The following is a 16,887-nucleotide window of genomic DNA, read 5'->3' as shown; positions in this document are numbered from 1 at the left end:
AGATGCCGGGCAGTTTAATGTCACTGAGGCTTAGTGGGAGACAAAATTCATGAATAGAGTAAGGCTCTAGATGAGTTTACCTCATTCAAAAGAAACAAGACAGCAAAAAGGATGGTTGAGCAGGGTGGCACTATTTATTGATAAGGTGTATCCATGTAAGGAAATATAGGAACCAGGGGAAGAAGGGGAAAGATGTTGGAAAGCATTTGGGTGACATTCAACAGAGGGATACACAGAAATGATTTTGTTGAACAATCAATTAAAAGCATTTATTACATTCTTATTTTATGCCAATTGAAAATAATCCCTGCCCATTCCTTAACATACTACTAGGGAAAGATGACACATATAGGCAAGTGGTAGCCAAGGAAAAGTATTTTGGGTTGTAACATTATGGGGAAGGGTGAGGGCCTAGAGTAAGTGGGCCATGTGAGGCCCTCCCCAGTGGACAGGGCAGCAGATAGATGCCCATCACCTTCTTAGTCCTATACACTATGCCTCTCTTAATGCAGTCTCAAATCATGGGAGACTGGGGCAGGTGGAACCTGCCCTGTCATACTGGTGATTCATACTGGTGGCGCTTTTAGTCCACTGAAACACCCAGATCATCTTCAGACGTATACTGTCATGCCTCCTACATCTCCTATCTGTCAAGTTAATTTCCAAATCTAAGTGAAAATGTTAGATGTATCACTATAATAATACATTTTATTAGATTCATCCCAACATTCTAGCCAGTCAAGATGTTTCTAGATTCTGACTCTCATCACCCAATCTGTTAATTCTCCCTCTCTGCTTTATGAGGGAAAACACATTATCTGCGAACATGACGAGCACTGTCTTTACCTTTTAGCCAAGTCATTGTACAGAATGTTAAAAATAACCAAAAAAGCCCCAAGACAGATTCCTGGGTTGTTCCACTAGAGAGTTCTTTTCAAATGAACACTGAACCACTATTGACTACTCTTTGGATCAGGCCAGGTGGTTCTTTTTTTTTTTCCTTTTTTTTCTTTTTTTTTTTCCTTTTTTTTCTTTTTTTTTTCCTTTTTTTTTCCTTTCTTTCTTTTTTTTACCGAACACAATAAAATGTAGTTATTTTACACAGGTTAACATAATATATCACAAGAAAAACTAAACATAGAATTTAATAAAAGTAGTACTTCTGGAAGTGACACGTTTGATACTAGGAACAGTCCTAAGGTCAAGGCTTAAGATAAAAGACCCTAAGAGTGTTTCACAGCCACTTCTGTATGAGGTGCTTCTCCTCCCTCAAAATTCATCAGAAGGGTAAAGGCCCCTTTCACCCCAATCCTCATCACACCTTCATTTCAGTCCTACCACCAACCCTCATTTTATCTACAATTCAGCCCTGTCCCAACCCTCATTTTGCCTTCAGTCCCATCCCAACCTCCATTTTACCTTCAGTTCACTCCTGCCCCAACCTTCATTTTATCTACAATTTAGCCCTATCCCAACCCCCATTTTACCTTCAGTCCCACCCTAACCCCCCTTTTACCTTCAGTTCATTCCTGCCCCAACCCCCATTTTATCTACAGTTCAGCCGCACCCTCGAACCCCATTATATCTTCAGTTCAGTACCAGCTCTCAACCCCCAGTGTATCTTCACAGTCCAATCAATAGTAATATGGCTTATATCTTATCTGATCAGCACAATGTCTTCCTTGAGGTGGACCCTGCATTCGTGCAGTTGGAAGTAGATGTTGGGGTAGCGCTCTTGGTGCAGGCCACATACCAGGCCTCAATCCACCTGGCTGTGTGAATGGACGCCTAAGAGTTTCTTTATGTTCAGGAAACCACCGACAAGAGTTAGGATAACTGTGGTGAGGTGCAGGGACCTTTACAGGCAGACCACCCTGTCCAGGGCGGGGAGGTAGTCCTGGTATAAGATGATGCACATACGGCAGCTTCTGGGCACTGATATGTCCAAAGGGTGGAGGAACTGGTGGGAGAACAGAGGTCACCGGTGGAGAAAAAGCTTGGCTATAAACAATAGGAAAAGTACCTGCTGCCTGGGAAGGATGCTGCATTGGGTGGCTCACTGGTAGTGCAGGAGGTGGAGGAGGCAGAGGTGGTGGTGGTGGTCCATAATGTAGACACGGAGGTACAGTAGGAGGAGGGTGAGAAATCACTAGTTGACCTTGAAATTCAGTATTCTGGTGAGCAAGTGCTGGGACAGGAGGTGGTGGTTCTCTGGCACCTGAACTTGAATCATTCTGAATAGGAACAGTTATTAGATTGCTAAACTTTCTTGTTGAAAATCCAAAGGATTCCTGCCCCACCCAAGGAAATGAGGGTGGGGGTGGAGGCATCAATACCTCCGCAGAAAGAGCTCCAGTGTCCTCACATGGTCGATTACAATGCTCCCCAGGTACATGCTGTAAAGGGGGTGGTGGCATCCTGATGTGCTGCTTTGGTTGAATATGGCTCACTTGATGCTCATCTAAAGGTGTTGTAAAACGATCAGGAATCTCAGCTGGTGGTGGACCAATAGGAGGATGAACATTTTTGATCAGAGTAGGAGTAACAGACTTTATGGGTCTCAAATGGCGGTGGTTGATGTGAGCCTGTAAGTCTCTTTGAGACAAGTATGTTCTCTTGCACCCTGGAACCATGCTGCACATGAAAAGCGAACCCAGCATATGTTGTTCAATTATCTGTACTGCGTCATTGCAGCCTGGGCATATCTTATTTGCTCTGTTTACATGCAAAATAACACAGCCATAGCAAAAAACATGCTTGCATGGTATCAGGCGCCCATAAATTTTAATAGGTAATTCACATTTATCACATAAATGGATTGGAGTATCATCCTTTACACCTAAAATGTTTATCTTAAAGTCCCAAAAAATACTTCCAGGGCCTTTTAGTTGATTTTTAAACAGTTCACCCTTTCTATGGTCATACCTTTCTTCTTCATTATGATCACACCTGCCTGCCATCCTGTTCATAGTCCTTGTAGTTCCAGGGGCAGGTTTGCCTTCGTTTGTCTTTCTGGATACTGGTTTCATAGGAACTCGTCCTCGAAAATCAAGGCCACCGTACGATCAAACCTTGAAAATCATTCAGCTTGGTCCGCGCTTCAGCTCGAGGTGCACTGTGGGAGCAGAAAACTGCAACGCCCAAGCCACCAGTAGCACAGCGCCTGCGCTGTGACCCCAACTGAACCCAGTCGGCGGGAAATGAATCAAGGGAGGCTCTTGCAGGGGCCTCTGCAGGGAGAAAGTTCAGAGTGGTTTGGGATTGGTGGAGCGATAGAGAAGGAAACTGAGAGAGCACAGAGGACGGTTGCATAGTAGAGGGCCAACAGAGCGCCCCCTAGGTACAGGAAGACCACGGAGACAGAACAGCCCTCTCCCTCCGGCGGGAGAGAGCAGACCCAGGCCAATCAGTTATAAATCCACCTAGTCCACATTTTTCCATCTCATCAGTGAAAAGAGTAGGAGAGCAACAGACAAATGCATTGCTGAAGTCAGTCTCCTTATCAGCAAAATGATAGGGTTGCCCTTCCAGCACAGGATCTAGGACCCTGTGATCTATGCAGTAACTCTGCCCTGAGGCACTCTCCTGGCCGGTTCTTAATGACATTGCAGGGATCCCTATCTTAGTTTATACTTGTCTGCTAACCATCTCTTTAATAATACATTTTAGAATTTTACCAGGAATCAATGTCAGGATCACTATCCTACATTTGTCAGATTCTACAATTTTCCATTTTGGAAAATCAGAACATTTGGCCTCTCTAATTTTGCAGTACCTTGCCTATTTTCTATGCTTTTTCATAGGTTAATACCAGTGATAGCCAGACAGTTCATCTGGGCCTCATCAAGCAAGGACAGCTGGGTACTCTCTCACCATCTCCCTACTAATCTTAGAGTCCAGCTCCCCACTAGCCATTTATATTGTTCTGACCTTTGCAATCCAAAGATAAGATATCAAAGATTTAAAGCTAGAAGGGGCCTTTGAGGTCAAGTCCAACCCCCTCAGCTGAAAGGGATGAAGAAAGTAAGGCCCAAAGAGGTAAAGTCACTTGCCTGAAGTCCCCCAGGCAGAAAACAGCAGGAATAGGATGGGAAGCCAGGACCTGTGACTCTGAATCCACCTCTTTTCACTGCACCATGATGCCTCTTTCCCAAGATCATTCTCCTTGGCAAAGGAAACTTCATCTCTTTAATGTCATCAATTACCATTCAGTGGTCCCTTCTCTTCTTTTATTCTCCTCTTAGCATCCCAGCCAATCTCAACTCCTAATCCTATTTTTGTGTGGTATGCTTTCATATTCATTCTCCATTAGCTGTATCTTTGGTACATGTCTTTTTAAAAATATAAGGTGGGCAAGAAGATTCATGTGCATCTACACTGGTCTCTTTACACAACTCCCTTTTTCAAACTTCATCAGAATTTTTTCTCTTTGTAACCTCAAAATTTCATTCTTAAAAGTTTGCTATCCTTCCTGGACTGACCTCCCCCTACAATTTTCATACACGAGACAGTTCGGTGGTACAGCAGATAAAGCCTGGAATAGGCCTGGAGCCAGGAACATCTGATTTCAAACCCATCCTCAGACACTTACTTGCTGTGTGAACCTGAGCAAGTCACTTGACTTCTATTTGCCTCAGTTTCCTCAACTGTAAAATGGGAACCTAGCACCAACCTCACAGGGTTGTTGTGAGGATCAAAGGAGATAAATTGTAAAAAGCACTTAGCATAGTAGCCTGGTACCTAGTAGGAATTATATCAATGCTTATTTCCTTTCCTTTCCTTCCCTTCCCATGGAATCCTACCTATACTTTCTCTGAACCCTATAAAATCCATTCGCCTGAAATATAGTGTGTATGGCAGAATGGACTTAGCATTCCTCTCCTCCATCACCAGTCCTGGCTACTTCTCTCCAATGTTACCATCATTTCTTCTTCAGCCAGCAGTTCTCACTTGGTAAGAGTCAGGTCCAAAATAGCATTTATTGGTTCTTTAATCTTTTGACAAATAAAATTATCATTAAGCAAGAAATTATTAGCTACTTTGATACTAATACAGTCCTAGCAGAGATGCCCAGATAATCACAGTCTTTGATCATTAGAAAATCATGCAGACATGTGCCAGGCTTGATACATGTTTCCCAAACTCTTCATAGATGGTTTCTTTCTGTCCAAGCTGCCAGTAGTATCACACTGATGGCACTATTCTTTCTGCCTCTGCCTCTAATTGATCTCTGGGCTCTCTACCTTGCTTCTCCCAACTGGTTCCTAGGTTTCCTTCACAAAGGAACACTACCTTCATATACAAGGCTCCTCTGTCCCACTACCTAACCCCCACCTATTCTATGATCTAATCTATTCTTGGTATACTTGTACGTCCCATTCTACTATGTCTCAGTGATACCTATGAGGTCAAACTTTCTACCTAGTGTTAAAATCTCTACTTCATGCTGATCTCTGAGCACAGACTGAAGCACACGTAGTTCACTTACTTTATTTTTCTTGCCTTTTTTTTGCAACGTGGCTAATATAGAAATATGTTTTGTATGACTTCACATGTATAACTGATATATTGCTTGCCTTCTCAAGGGGTGGGGGAGGATTAGAATTGGAGGGAGACAATTTGGAATGCAAATTTTTAAAAAATAAATTTTAAAATAAAGTATAATTAGTTTTTTAAACCATTAGTTCACTTTGAGCCATACTTTGTGCATTTGTATATAGCTATCTGAAGCCAGAGCTTCTATTGCCCTTCCTTGTTTTCTCTCTTATGAATCTCTGGGTGTTTCTAAGGATATTTTTCTTTCAAATTATAGTTACTTTTTATGTTATATAGCTTGATGGAAAGAAGCAGACTTCTTTCTTCCCTTTCCCTTTCAATTTAAATGCCCTTTAGATTTGTAAGATTATAGGCAAACATTTTTGCCAGATTTTGTTAGGTCCATTCCATCCCTGCCTGTAGGCTTATCATTCCTGTGTGTTAAGCTATGGTCAAGGAAACCAGATGCCATCCTCGGCAACTATCTTCTTAACCACCTGTTTGCTTCCCAAATCTTCCTCTCTCTCTTTTGAATTCCTTATCTGCAATTGGCAACAGTAATATCCCTATTGACAAAGTCCAATTTCTTGTCCAACAAACTAAGCTGCCAGGGATCCTAAAACAATGTCAGGGCAAGATGGAACCTCAGAGGACATATAGTCCAATGTCCTCATTTGACCAACCATCTGCCCAAGACCACACAGGTACTAACTGGGACAGCCTGAACTTGAACCCATTCTTCTGATTCTAACAACAACTACCATGAAGACTGCTATTAATGAGAGCTAACATTTATATAGACGTTTAAAGTTAGTGAAGCACTTCATATACAACATCTTATCTGAGTCTCATGACAAACCTGTGAAATAGCTGCTACTAGTATTATTATTAGCATTTTACAGATGAAGAAACTGAGGCTGAGAGGTTAAGTGACTTGTGAATGGTCACATGGCTCTTAAGTGTCAGAGGCAAGATATGAACCCAAGTCCTCCTATCTGCTATATCCCATCCTTCTCACACTGTGCTTGGCCTCCTCCCAACTCAATACATATTTATGTGCAGGGCACCAAGTTAGACTCTATGGAGGTCTCTGAAAGGGTCATGGCATAGCCACTGCCTTATGGGACAGACTCACACTCCAGGAGGAGAGAGAAGATGGGGACTCAAACAATTATACCACAAGGCAGGATTTGAAAACCCAAGAGGGAAATACAAAATACTCTAACTTGTTCAGGGGAGAGACATATCAGTCCCAGTTGTGGGGAACAGAAAAAGGTTTCTGAAGAAGCTTCACTTAAGTGGGCTTGGAAGAATGAACAATGAGGCAGTGTGAGTGGGCTGGGAGGAAGACAGCCATTGCAAATGGAAGGAATGGTGAATGTCTACTATGTGCCCAACCATGTACCACGTTGGATGACGGGGCTGTGGTATCAACACAAAAGAAGAGACACTGTCCCTGTCAAAGGAGCTTACTCAAGTTTGTTTCGTGAGGTAAGACAAATAAAATGGGTATGGAATTTCGAGGAAGATTGAAGTTAAAAAAAATGAATAGGGAAAGATATCAAGGAACTCTTTATGTCATTTTGAAAAGGGGAAGAGAGGGAGCTCATAAAAAATTACCTCAATCTTCTCAATAAAGTATGAGGAGAGATCCTCAGTTGAGAAAGGGGAGGGGAAGGGAAAGAGGTTTGATAAAATTGTTTTTGGGGTGTTTTTTTGTTTTTTTGGGGGGCTAGGCAATGGGGTTAAGTGACTTGCCCAGGGTCACATAGCTAGTAAGTGTTATGTGTCTGAGGCCAGATTTGAACTCAGGTCCTCCTGAATCCAGGGCTGGTGCTCTATCCACTGTGCCACCTTGCTGCCCCTAGGTTTGATAAAATTGTGATACATGAATGTAATGGATTATCTCATAAGAAATGAAGGAAAGGAGGAATTCAGAGAAATATGGGAAGCCTTATATGAACTGATCCAGAATAAAGTAATCTGAGCCAGTACAATAGTATACATGATGATAACAACATAACAGTAGTATACATGATGATAACAACATAAGTAAAACATAAGTAAAAAAGGACACTAAAATGAAGCCAAATGCTATGTGAGTGTAATGACCAATTTTGAGATGGGGAAATATACCTCCCACTTTTTCACAGAAAGGTAGCAATTATGCGTGTAGAATACTGCATGTACTGTCAGATATAGTCATTGAGTTGGTTAGTTTTAACTATCTTTCTCTGTTACAAGTGAAGGCTGACTGTAGGCCCATGATATAAAAACAAAAAGACATCAACAAAATGTTAATTTTCTTAAAAAGAGAGATATTGACCTGAATAAGTGTAGTGACTGTGAAAGGAGAGAGGAGGACCATAAATATGACATATTTCAGAGACAGACGGACAGGACTTGTCCGTATCGGTTGGATACTGTGAGCCTGGGTAACTGGGAAGATGGAGGTACCAGCAACAGAAATTGAGATATTAAGGAGAGAGGCATGTTTTAGGGACAAGATTATCAGTTCACCTTCAGATATGTTGAGCCTAAAGCTGTGGGAGTAGAAATATCTTGCAGTCAGCTGAAAAATGCTCTAGGGAAAGGTTGGGAGTGGACATGGAAATATCCAAGTCATAATGGCAGTATGGGAACACCAAGTTTAAGAATCTAAATAGAGAAGAGAATAGAGCCTAAGAAGGAACCTTGATGGACCACCCACATCAAGAGCATGAAAGATGAGGAGGTGGTAAAAGACAGAGAAGGAGCAGTCAGAGAGGGAAGAGGAGACCCACAAGAGATCTGTATCATGGAAGTCTTTTATCCAAGATACCATTTACTATTTGCTAAAGCAAGGCTAGCAATGGGCAAGATATTCTCCTTTGCTTAACATGTTTAGTTTGACATTTCTCCAAGCAACTCAGGGGTCAGAGATCAGAGATGGAATCAAGAAAACTGTTTTAAGCCCTCCCAGAGGATCTATTTTTAAAAAAAGGACCTATTTCTACAGACTTGTCCTGAATAAGAATTTGTATAATATACTAGTATAAGATGTTAGGATTATGCTAAACAAAAAATGGGATTGAAATGTCCTTCTAGGGAAAGACAATTCACATTTGAGAACATTAGATATGCCTACTGCTTGTCCTAGGTAATGATGTCATCTTAGCCATAAAAGCAATTGGAGCTCTTAGCCCTTTCCACAAACACTGTTGACATATGTGTGTATATATTTTGTCATGTATGCTGTTATCCTGGCTCTGTTTACTTTATTCTGTATCAGTTCATATAAGTCTTCCCATGTTTCTCTGAATTCCTCATACACACACACACACACACACATACATACATACACACTGATGCAGTTAGAAGGACAGACCATTGACTGTGTATGTATCTGACGTGTGTGTGTGTGTGTGTGTGTGTGTATCTATTGACAAATACAATTCCCTAAGAACTGATTGAAGCTGCCAATGAATGGCCAGACACAGTCACTTCCAGCCTCTGATTATTTTATAGATCTCCCCAACCTCCCCTTCCAAGATTCCCAAGCTTCCTTTATGGACTTTTGCTTGTTATGCAAAACAACTTACCTAGTGAAATGGTGAGATGTCCAATCCCTCCCACCTACAACCTAATCACTATCAGTTTTAGTATCCTATACAAGTTTAACCTTGTTCCCAGACCCCTGGAGGGGGTTGGTACCCAGCACTGGCTGTGTGTACCCCAGCTGCAACTCACTTGCCCTGATTAAAGACCTCCATTTTGTTATATTGACTGTTTTCTTTTAAAATTCATGTTGACAGTATATGAGTGTATGCATGTATGTATGCATGTATACAATACACACACACACACACACACACACACACACACACACGAGAAACTTTGACAAACCCTGAAGATTAACAAAGAGTTCAGTCCAGAATTCACTAGGAGGAGATATGCAATGGTTGGCACATAGTGGGCACTTAATGAATGTTTGTTAATTAATGAATTGATTGAGATTGGATTGAATGGCATTTGGGAAACTGTGCCACACTTTCAATGATCCCATGTTCCCTGAGGCTGAAAAAACCCATACTTTTAAAGCCAATATTCTCCTGGTATCCAGGTTGCAAAGGAAGAATGACCTCTGGACTTCTACTCCTTTAACTGCTCCCTTCTTGAAGCTGGATTCAATTGGAGGTCTTGAATCTCATTTAGACAAGCTACAGTTGGATGTAATCCAGTTACTTCAGGAACCACATAAGTCTTAATGCACCATGAGGCAGATGGCCAAACTGTTACCTGTTCCCAATAGCAAAAAAAAGAAACAAATGGAGTGTGGGGCTCTAGTCTAGGTTGCAAACCTTCCACCACAGAATACGCCATGTCAAGCCTGAGGCCCAGAAAGGCCATCCTGGGAAGGCCAGCCTCAGAGCTAAAGCTCTCTTGGGCTTAGAAGAGAGAGGAAGATAAGAAGGAGGTTGAGAAATAAGGACTAAAAAATCCCTCAAACTCCTAGACTTTTATCTAACTTCTAATTGTATTTTGTCTTACCCCATTAGATTGTAAGCTACTTGAGGGCAGGCAGTGTCTTTCTCTTTTTGTATGTGTATCTCCAGTGCTTAGTACTAGTACCTGGCACATAAGTGCTTGCTAAATGTTTATTGAGTATTATTGACTAAATACAAGAGGCTCACCCAACATTCTGGAAGCCCTTTTGTGAGGCTGAATGACCAGGATTCCCATGCAAGTTTTCTCAAACATTCCCTTAAGGAAGTTTCCATGAATTTTTCTTAGATTTCCTTCTCTCCTAGTAGCAAAGGTCCAGGTGATCATAAATAAAACAAATTCTATCCAGAGCTAGCTGGAGAGGCTTGTGGGAAGTGTCATCATCATAGTCAAAAAAGATATAATAATGCCATGGAGATGGAGAAAGTCCATAGCAAAGCAACTAAGACGAAGGCGGACATGAAGATCAGCTTTTCTCCATGTATGAAGCTAAAGAAAATAGAACTTATTAAATCTGGAAGGATGAAGGCTGAGATTGAAATCTATAAGACTGTGATTTGAGTGATAGTGGGCGACAAAGAGCTGTTCACCAAATTCCCTGTATTAGAAACTTTGAAAGAGGTAATTTTCACCCCATCAAAAATAAAGACTAGTTTACACAACAGGGAGTAAATATGTGGAACTCATGACTTCCAAAGGTGATACAGATAGGAACAATTACAGGATCCCTACAAATTTAGATAAATCTATGGGTAACTGATTCACTAGGGGTTATTACAAGAAAACTAAATTCTTTCCTCCCACCCCCCCACCCCCGCCTCCAAGGACATAGTTATCCTTCTGAGAGTAATTTCAGAAAGAACTACCACGTTCCCTCACATGGATCCCCGTTCAGAGTCACAATAATGAGCAGCATGGATACTAGGTATTTACCCAGTTGGACAATTCTTATGTTATTACCAATAAAATAAGATGCCATTAGTGAGGAAAGGGGAGGGGGCAGAAATCAGGTTTTATCCTTTTATCTGGGAGCCATTTCAGTATTTAAGGCCTTAAAAACAACAACCTTGAGATGACATTTTCTTCCTTCCCAAAAGGCCAAATGACCTTGGGTTCCCTTATTTCTACCTCCATTGAAGCCCTCTAATTCAGATCCTCATCACCTCTACTAATAGCCTAAAATTGCCATCCTGGAAGAGGAAGGGCAGACAAATGACAGAATACAGTCAACTGTCAATTCCTCAGGATCAGAGCTGTGCTTATTTATAGGTTCCCTGAGCCCCTTTCTTCTTCTTTTTTGGTCATCTCCCTAATTATTAGCAACAATGATGGAGAGAAAGAGCTTGTAAGGAAGGGGAAGCAGAACCCCAGCAGTCTAACTTGAGGTTGGAGAGGGTCACAGAATTTAGAGCAGGAAGAAAGCTCAGAGAATTCTTTCTTGTCCAATCCTCTCATTTGACAAAGGAGGAATCTGAGGCTTAGAGAGAAGGGACTTAGCCAAGGCCAACCAGGTAGACCATGAAAGAATCAAACCCAGGTTTTCTGGCACCAAATCCAGTGCTTTTTGCCACTGCTGAAGCAGTGGGATGCAGTGAGCCTGGGGCATGTTGATGTTGGGGAGCACACTTTCTCCTAGTTGGTTTCAAAGAGGCATCTGCTGTGACCGTGAAAAGGCCTTGTTTTCTTAGACTTTCATTCCTCCCTTCTCCCTGTAGACAAGGACAGGGTTACATCTTTTGTTTGGTATAAATGGGATATAAAGAAGAATTTAAAGAAACATTTATAATTTCTGAATTTGGCTAGAGTGACCCAGGCCTTGTGAAATTTATGTAGTTAAGAGAGAATTCAAGGGTCTGATGATACAAGGCAACGTTGCTCAGCTTCCTGTTAAAGTACCATTTTTATCATAAAAAATTATGTTTTTATAAGTTCAGTTATTGAACTAAAATATAAGAGAAGGAAAGAAAAAGAGCAGGAGGAAGGGAATAATTCTCACCTGAACTATGGAAGATTCTATAGTCCCTATTCTTAAATTTCAATTTCTCACTGATCTCATCAGTTTTTTTTTATTTGTCTTCAAAACATGCTCTCATGCTGATATACAGGATTGCATTTAAATATCGCCATTTGTATTGTATTATAAATCAAGTGACAACAATTGAATAACCACCCAGAAATCAAAATGGAGCTGGCTTTGCTTTCCAGCTTTTCTATTTCTCTCTCTCTCTCTCTCTCTCTCTCTCTCTCTCTCTCTCTCTCTCTCTCTCTCTCTCTCTCCCCCCCCCTCTCTCTTCCTCTCTCTCCCCCTTTCTCTCTCTCTCTCTTTCTCTCTCTACTCCTTTCTCTCTCTCTCTCCCTCCCTCCCTCCCCTTTTTCACTCTCTACTCTCTGTCTCTGTCTTTCTCTGTTTCTGTCTCTGTTTCTCTCCCATCTTTCTTTTCATCTTCTCCTTCTATAAGTTTTACGAGCATAGCACATTCCTGCAAATCTAGCTACTGAATTAGGCTTTCCTTGGAAATTGCCCCAATTTCTTGAATGCTGATGGAAGAGAAGTAGGTCTTCCACTAAACAGCACTACATGTCACACTCTGTAGCTCACCTGACAGAAAGGTCTCTTGGTGAGGGGCATCCCATGTCAGGGTTACATGGACAGGAAGGCATGGCTGGTGCATTCTGTGCTTCCGCCCTAAATGACTAAACTCCTACTCTCGAATGTAGTGATAACACTCTCATTTCTATTCCACCACCACTTGCTTCAGTCAAATGTGTGAAGGTGAATGACATGATGTCCATAACGTCTATCTCAAAAGGGACTATTACCTACCTACAACATTGGCAGAGTATGGGGACATTAAAATATTCAGCAACTTTTCTGCCAAGAGAATTACCCATTTAATCTATTATCCAAGATAACAACTCATGCCAGGAATGAAATAGAGCACCTTAACCTCCACTTTAGGTACAACCATTTCAACATGACCGACACTCCTGCCCATCCTCTGGCATGTGGGTATCAGAACTTTACAAATCACTACTGAAAAGCCATTGGAAACGAAATTAGATTTCTTAAGGAATGCGACTGTGACTGTTGAAATGCCAACCCTGTTAAATTAATTCACTGCAGAATGATGCTCACACCAGACACCACTAGCAAAAGCATGTATCCTGCCCAGCTGGAGAACACGCCCAAGCGAGACTGGAAGGTAAGGCTATCAGCCATACAGACACACGTCACATACCTCCCTTGGTCTGTTCTGCTTGTGTGAGTCAACAGAGCCAAACAATCCACCCACGTCCCCAATTGTGCATTTCAACAGGACAGATTCCAATAACAGAGCTTGATTAGCAAAGGAAGAGAACCCGTATCTGAAAAGACTAAGACACTGCTTCTGCGGCTTAGTTATTTCTTTTGTTAAAAACAAGCACCACCTAATCAGAAGCAAATACTTCTGAGGAGGGTCAGGGTCAAAAGAAAGAATAGAATAAATGGGGGGCCGGATAGGATTAAGGGAAATAGAGTTAGTTTTTCACAGCATGTCTAGTATGGAAGTGTTTTGCATAACTGCACATATATAATCTATATTTAGTTGCTTGCCTTATCAATGAGGTGGGGAGGGAGGAAGGGAGAAAATTTGGAACCCAAAGTTTTAAAAACACATGTTTAAAAAAAAATGTTTTCACATGCAACTGGAAAATAAGAAATACAGGAAATGGGGTACAGAAATCCATCCTGCCCTACAGGAAAATTGAAGGGGAAGGGGACAAGAGAAGGAAGGGAGAGATAGAAGGGAAGGCAGACTAGGGGAAGGGGTATTCAGAATGCATGCCATCTTGGGGTGGGGGAGGGGTAAGATGGGGTGAAAATTTGGAACTCAAAATCTTGCGGAAGTAAATGTTGAAAACAAAAAAATAAATAAAAATTACCATTAAAAAAAAGAAAAAAAAAAAGCACCACCCCCACAGAAGGAAAACTTGGTGGTCCAGAAAACAGAGCTCAAAACTTCCCGCAGCCAGAAACTGGCTTATAAGAACTTGTGCAAGGCCCCTTCACTTTCTGGGCCTCACTTTCCTCACCTGCAAAATGAGGTTAGAGCAGATGATCTTCAAGGTCCTTTCCAACCTCAGCCATCTATGATCCTAAAAACGTTAAATGTGAGATATTTTACTCAGAGCCCTAGGTCAATGAAATCCTCCTTCTCCTTGACTTCTCTGGAAAATCTAATACCAATGACTACACCCTCCATCTTGAGATTTTCTCCTCTAGAACCACAGAAGCTCAGAATTGGAAAGAATTTCAGAGGCCATCAAGGCCAGAGGGACTTGAATTTCAGAGGCCATCAAGGCCAGAGGGACTTGAATTTCAGAGACCATCAAGCTCCAGGCCACACATGGGCCCAATCAGATTAAAATGTCGTTAGGAAATGTTTAACAACATAAATAAAAATCCAACAGAGATCACTTTAATTGGTGGTTTTCTAAGTCAATATACTGCTTGAAGTGATCCCTTTCTATTTGAGTTTATACCACTGGACTAGTCTAATTCGTGGCTGACCAAGAATCCCGTCTATAACATATGTGACAAGTAACTCCTCAGATACCTCTCTGCTCTTTCTCCTCAGGGAACAACAACCCTGGAAAGTAGGGAGTTCACGTACTATTATTCACATTTTCCAAAAAAGAAAAGTGGCTATATGATTTGCCTATACCATAGAGTATTCAAGGTAAAAATCTGAATCCAAGTCTCTTGACTCCAGATCCAGGGCTTTATCCACTATGGCTCATTGCCTTATGAACTTGAAGCTGAAGACCTGGGTTCAAATCCCAGCTTTACCATTAAGGAATTATTCAACCTTGAACAAGTGGCCATCCTTCCCAAGTCCTCAGTTTCCCGCTTTACAAAATGAGGAGGTTAGATGAGATGGTCTTGCAGATCAATGACCACTTGACATCTTGTGTTCTAGGGTCCATCCCACCCATCTTTAGGATAACTTGGTTTTGGATGCTTGTGGATGCCTATGATCCCAGGGGCTTGAGCAAAACTTCCTCGGCATACCATCAGGCACATAGTAGGCACATAGTAAGTGATGTGTGTCTGTCTCTCTGTTTATCTGTCTATTTAAGAACTTGACTACATCGAGGAGCACCGAGCACAGCACCCTCCATAGAACAATCATCTTTTTGATAAATGCTTATGGAATGAAGGAGTGATTTACCAAAAGGCTCTGTGATTTCTGTGCAATGGAGCCTCCTTCCACCAGTACCGATCACACTCCCCCTCTTCCCACACTTGCTGGCCAACCTTCTGGTGCTGGGCCAGACTCTCCCCACTTGGCTCGATGGGCCCCGGGGCTACGGAGGCACAATTTTACCCTGCACCTGGACTCACAGCTTTTCCCACCTGATGGCATCTGCCAGAGCTTCTGCTCTGCCAGCACAGCCTTCGAGGCTCCAGGGCACCTCCACACTGGGATGAGGAAGCATTTTAGGCATAATTAGAACTGTCAAAAGCAATAAGAAAAAGTTTTAAACCACTCATGACAAACCCCTTTGAACAAGTGAATGGTCTGTAAGTCATTGGTTACAGTGATTTTTATAGAGAAAGCTAGTCTTCCCTAAATTGAGCATTAAGATATAAAAGCTACTTACTCCAGAACACATTTAAAATGGGAAGACATTTAATTCCACACCTTCTACAAGGCAGGGATTTAATGAACATTTTGTGAGAACATCTGTTTGTTATTTATCTTTGTCTCATTTAGCACATCAGCAAATCCCTTTGTACCATCAGGATAGAATCAAAATCACCATTTCATTGTCCAGAGTTCGTAATTTTTCAACTTCAACTATGGGATGGAGACATAGATGTTAGCGCTGCCAAACCTCCCACTTGATGTGGAAGTGGGGGGCAGAGGGAGCAAGGGCGAAGAAGGACAGAAAAAAATGAGGAAATAGAGAAATTCCTCTGCCCCCTACCTGGCTCCCACCCCCTCTCACATACTCATAGCCACCGTCCGTTACTGCCACAAGAATTGCTACTGGGAACCTAGAGTTCCCTGCCTTCCGTGAAGCCCATTCATCCATACTTTATTCTTCTTTCCTGAGTATGTGTCTGAAACGAAGTAGGATTTTCTCTAAATGGACTTGTATGTTCCACCAGCAAGAGATTGACAAAGAAATCTTTATTAGAGCTGTTGAGTGCATGTCCTTGGAAAACTGGAGTGGGGAAAATAAACTGTTAGATGTTTTTCAATGCTCCTGCCCTAGCAGATGAAGTCACTATCCTCCCCCCATGGTAGCAGACTTCTTGCAGCAAAGGATCTGGCCTTGGCGCCAGAAGCCCTAGATTTGAGTCTTAGCTCTGACGATTGGTTGCCGTGTGACTTGGCAGGAATCATTTCATTTCTCTAAACCTTGTATCCCTCCTCCGCAAAATGGGGATAAGAGATACTTGCACTACTTACTATCCAGGCTGTTACAAGCTGAACCAACCCGCAGAAACTCCAGGACAATTTCTGCCAACGGTGGGGAGCAGGGAAAGTGTGGGCATCAAGGCCTTTGGCTATTCCGAATCCACAGTAGCCACAGTAATTCACTTGGGCTATGTGCTTCTGGACAGTACTTTCAGTGACACCTCCCACTTAGAAAGTCTGCCTGACAGCTAATTAGGCAGGGGGAGCTAGATGATCATGAGAAACAGAGATTTCTAAGCTTTGCAACTGAGCAAGAAGCTGCCCCCTAGGACTGGAGTGGAATTGGTGTCCCATCATAGTGTTCAGTGGAACTCTGCCTGCTCTCTCAGCACACCCCTCTATACATGCTCAGCTCACACACACCGCTCTCTCACACACACCCCTCTCTCACACACAC

The 16,887-nt window shown here is 42.1% G+C and overlaps 2 protein-coding genes across 4 annotated transcripts in view; both read right to left on the bottom strand.

The window, feature by feature from the left end:
* Nucleotides 1-16,887, bottom strand: part of ENOX2 (ecto-NOX disulfide-thiol exchanger 2) — a 307,163-nt gene that overhangs the window by 222,335 nt on the left and 67,941 nt on the right. The gene's annotated exons all lie outside the window — the stretch shown is intronic.
* On the bottom strand, nucleotides 1,592-3,065 carry LOC114053263 (E3 ubiquitin-protein ligase Hakai-like; the record flags this gene model as incomplete). Its single annotated transcript, XM_027876185.1, has 1 exon — nucleotides 1,592-3,065. A coding segment is annotated over one exon (1,431 nt), but the record flags the coding sequence as incomplete, so codon positions are not given.

The sequence above is a fragment of the Vombatus ursinus genome, unplaced genomic scaffold (assembly GCF_900497805.2).
Source record: "Vombatus ursinus unplaced genomic scaffold, bare-nosed wombat genome assembly UNPS02004063.1, whole genome shotgun sequence".
NCBI classification, from domain to species: Eukaryota; Metazoa; Chordata; class Mammalia; order Diprotodontia; family Vombatidae; genus Vombatus; species Vombatus ursinus.
This window is presented reverse-complemented; position numbering and strand designations above follow the sequence as displayed.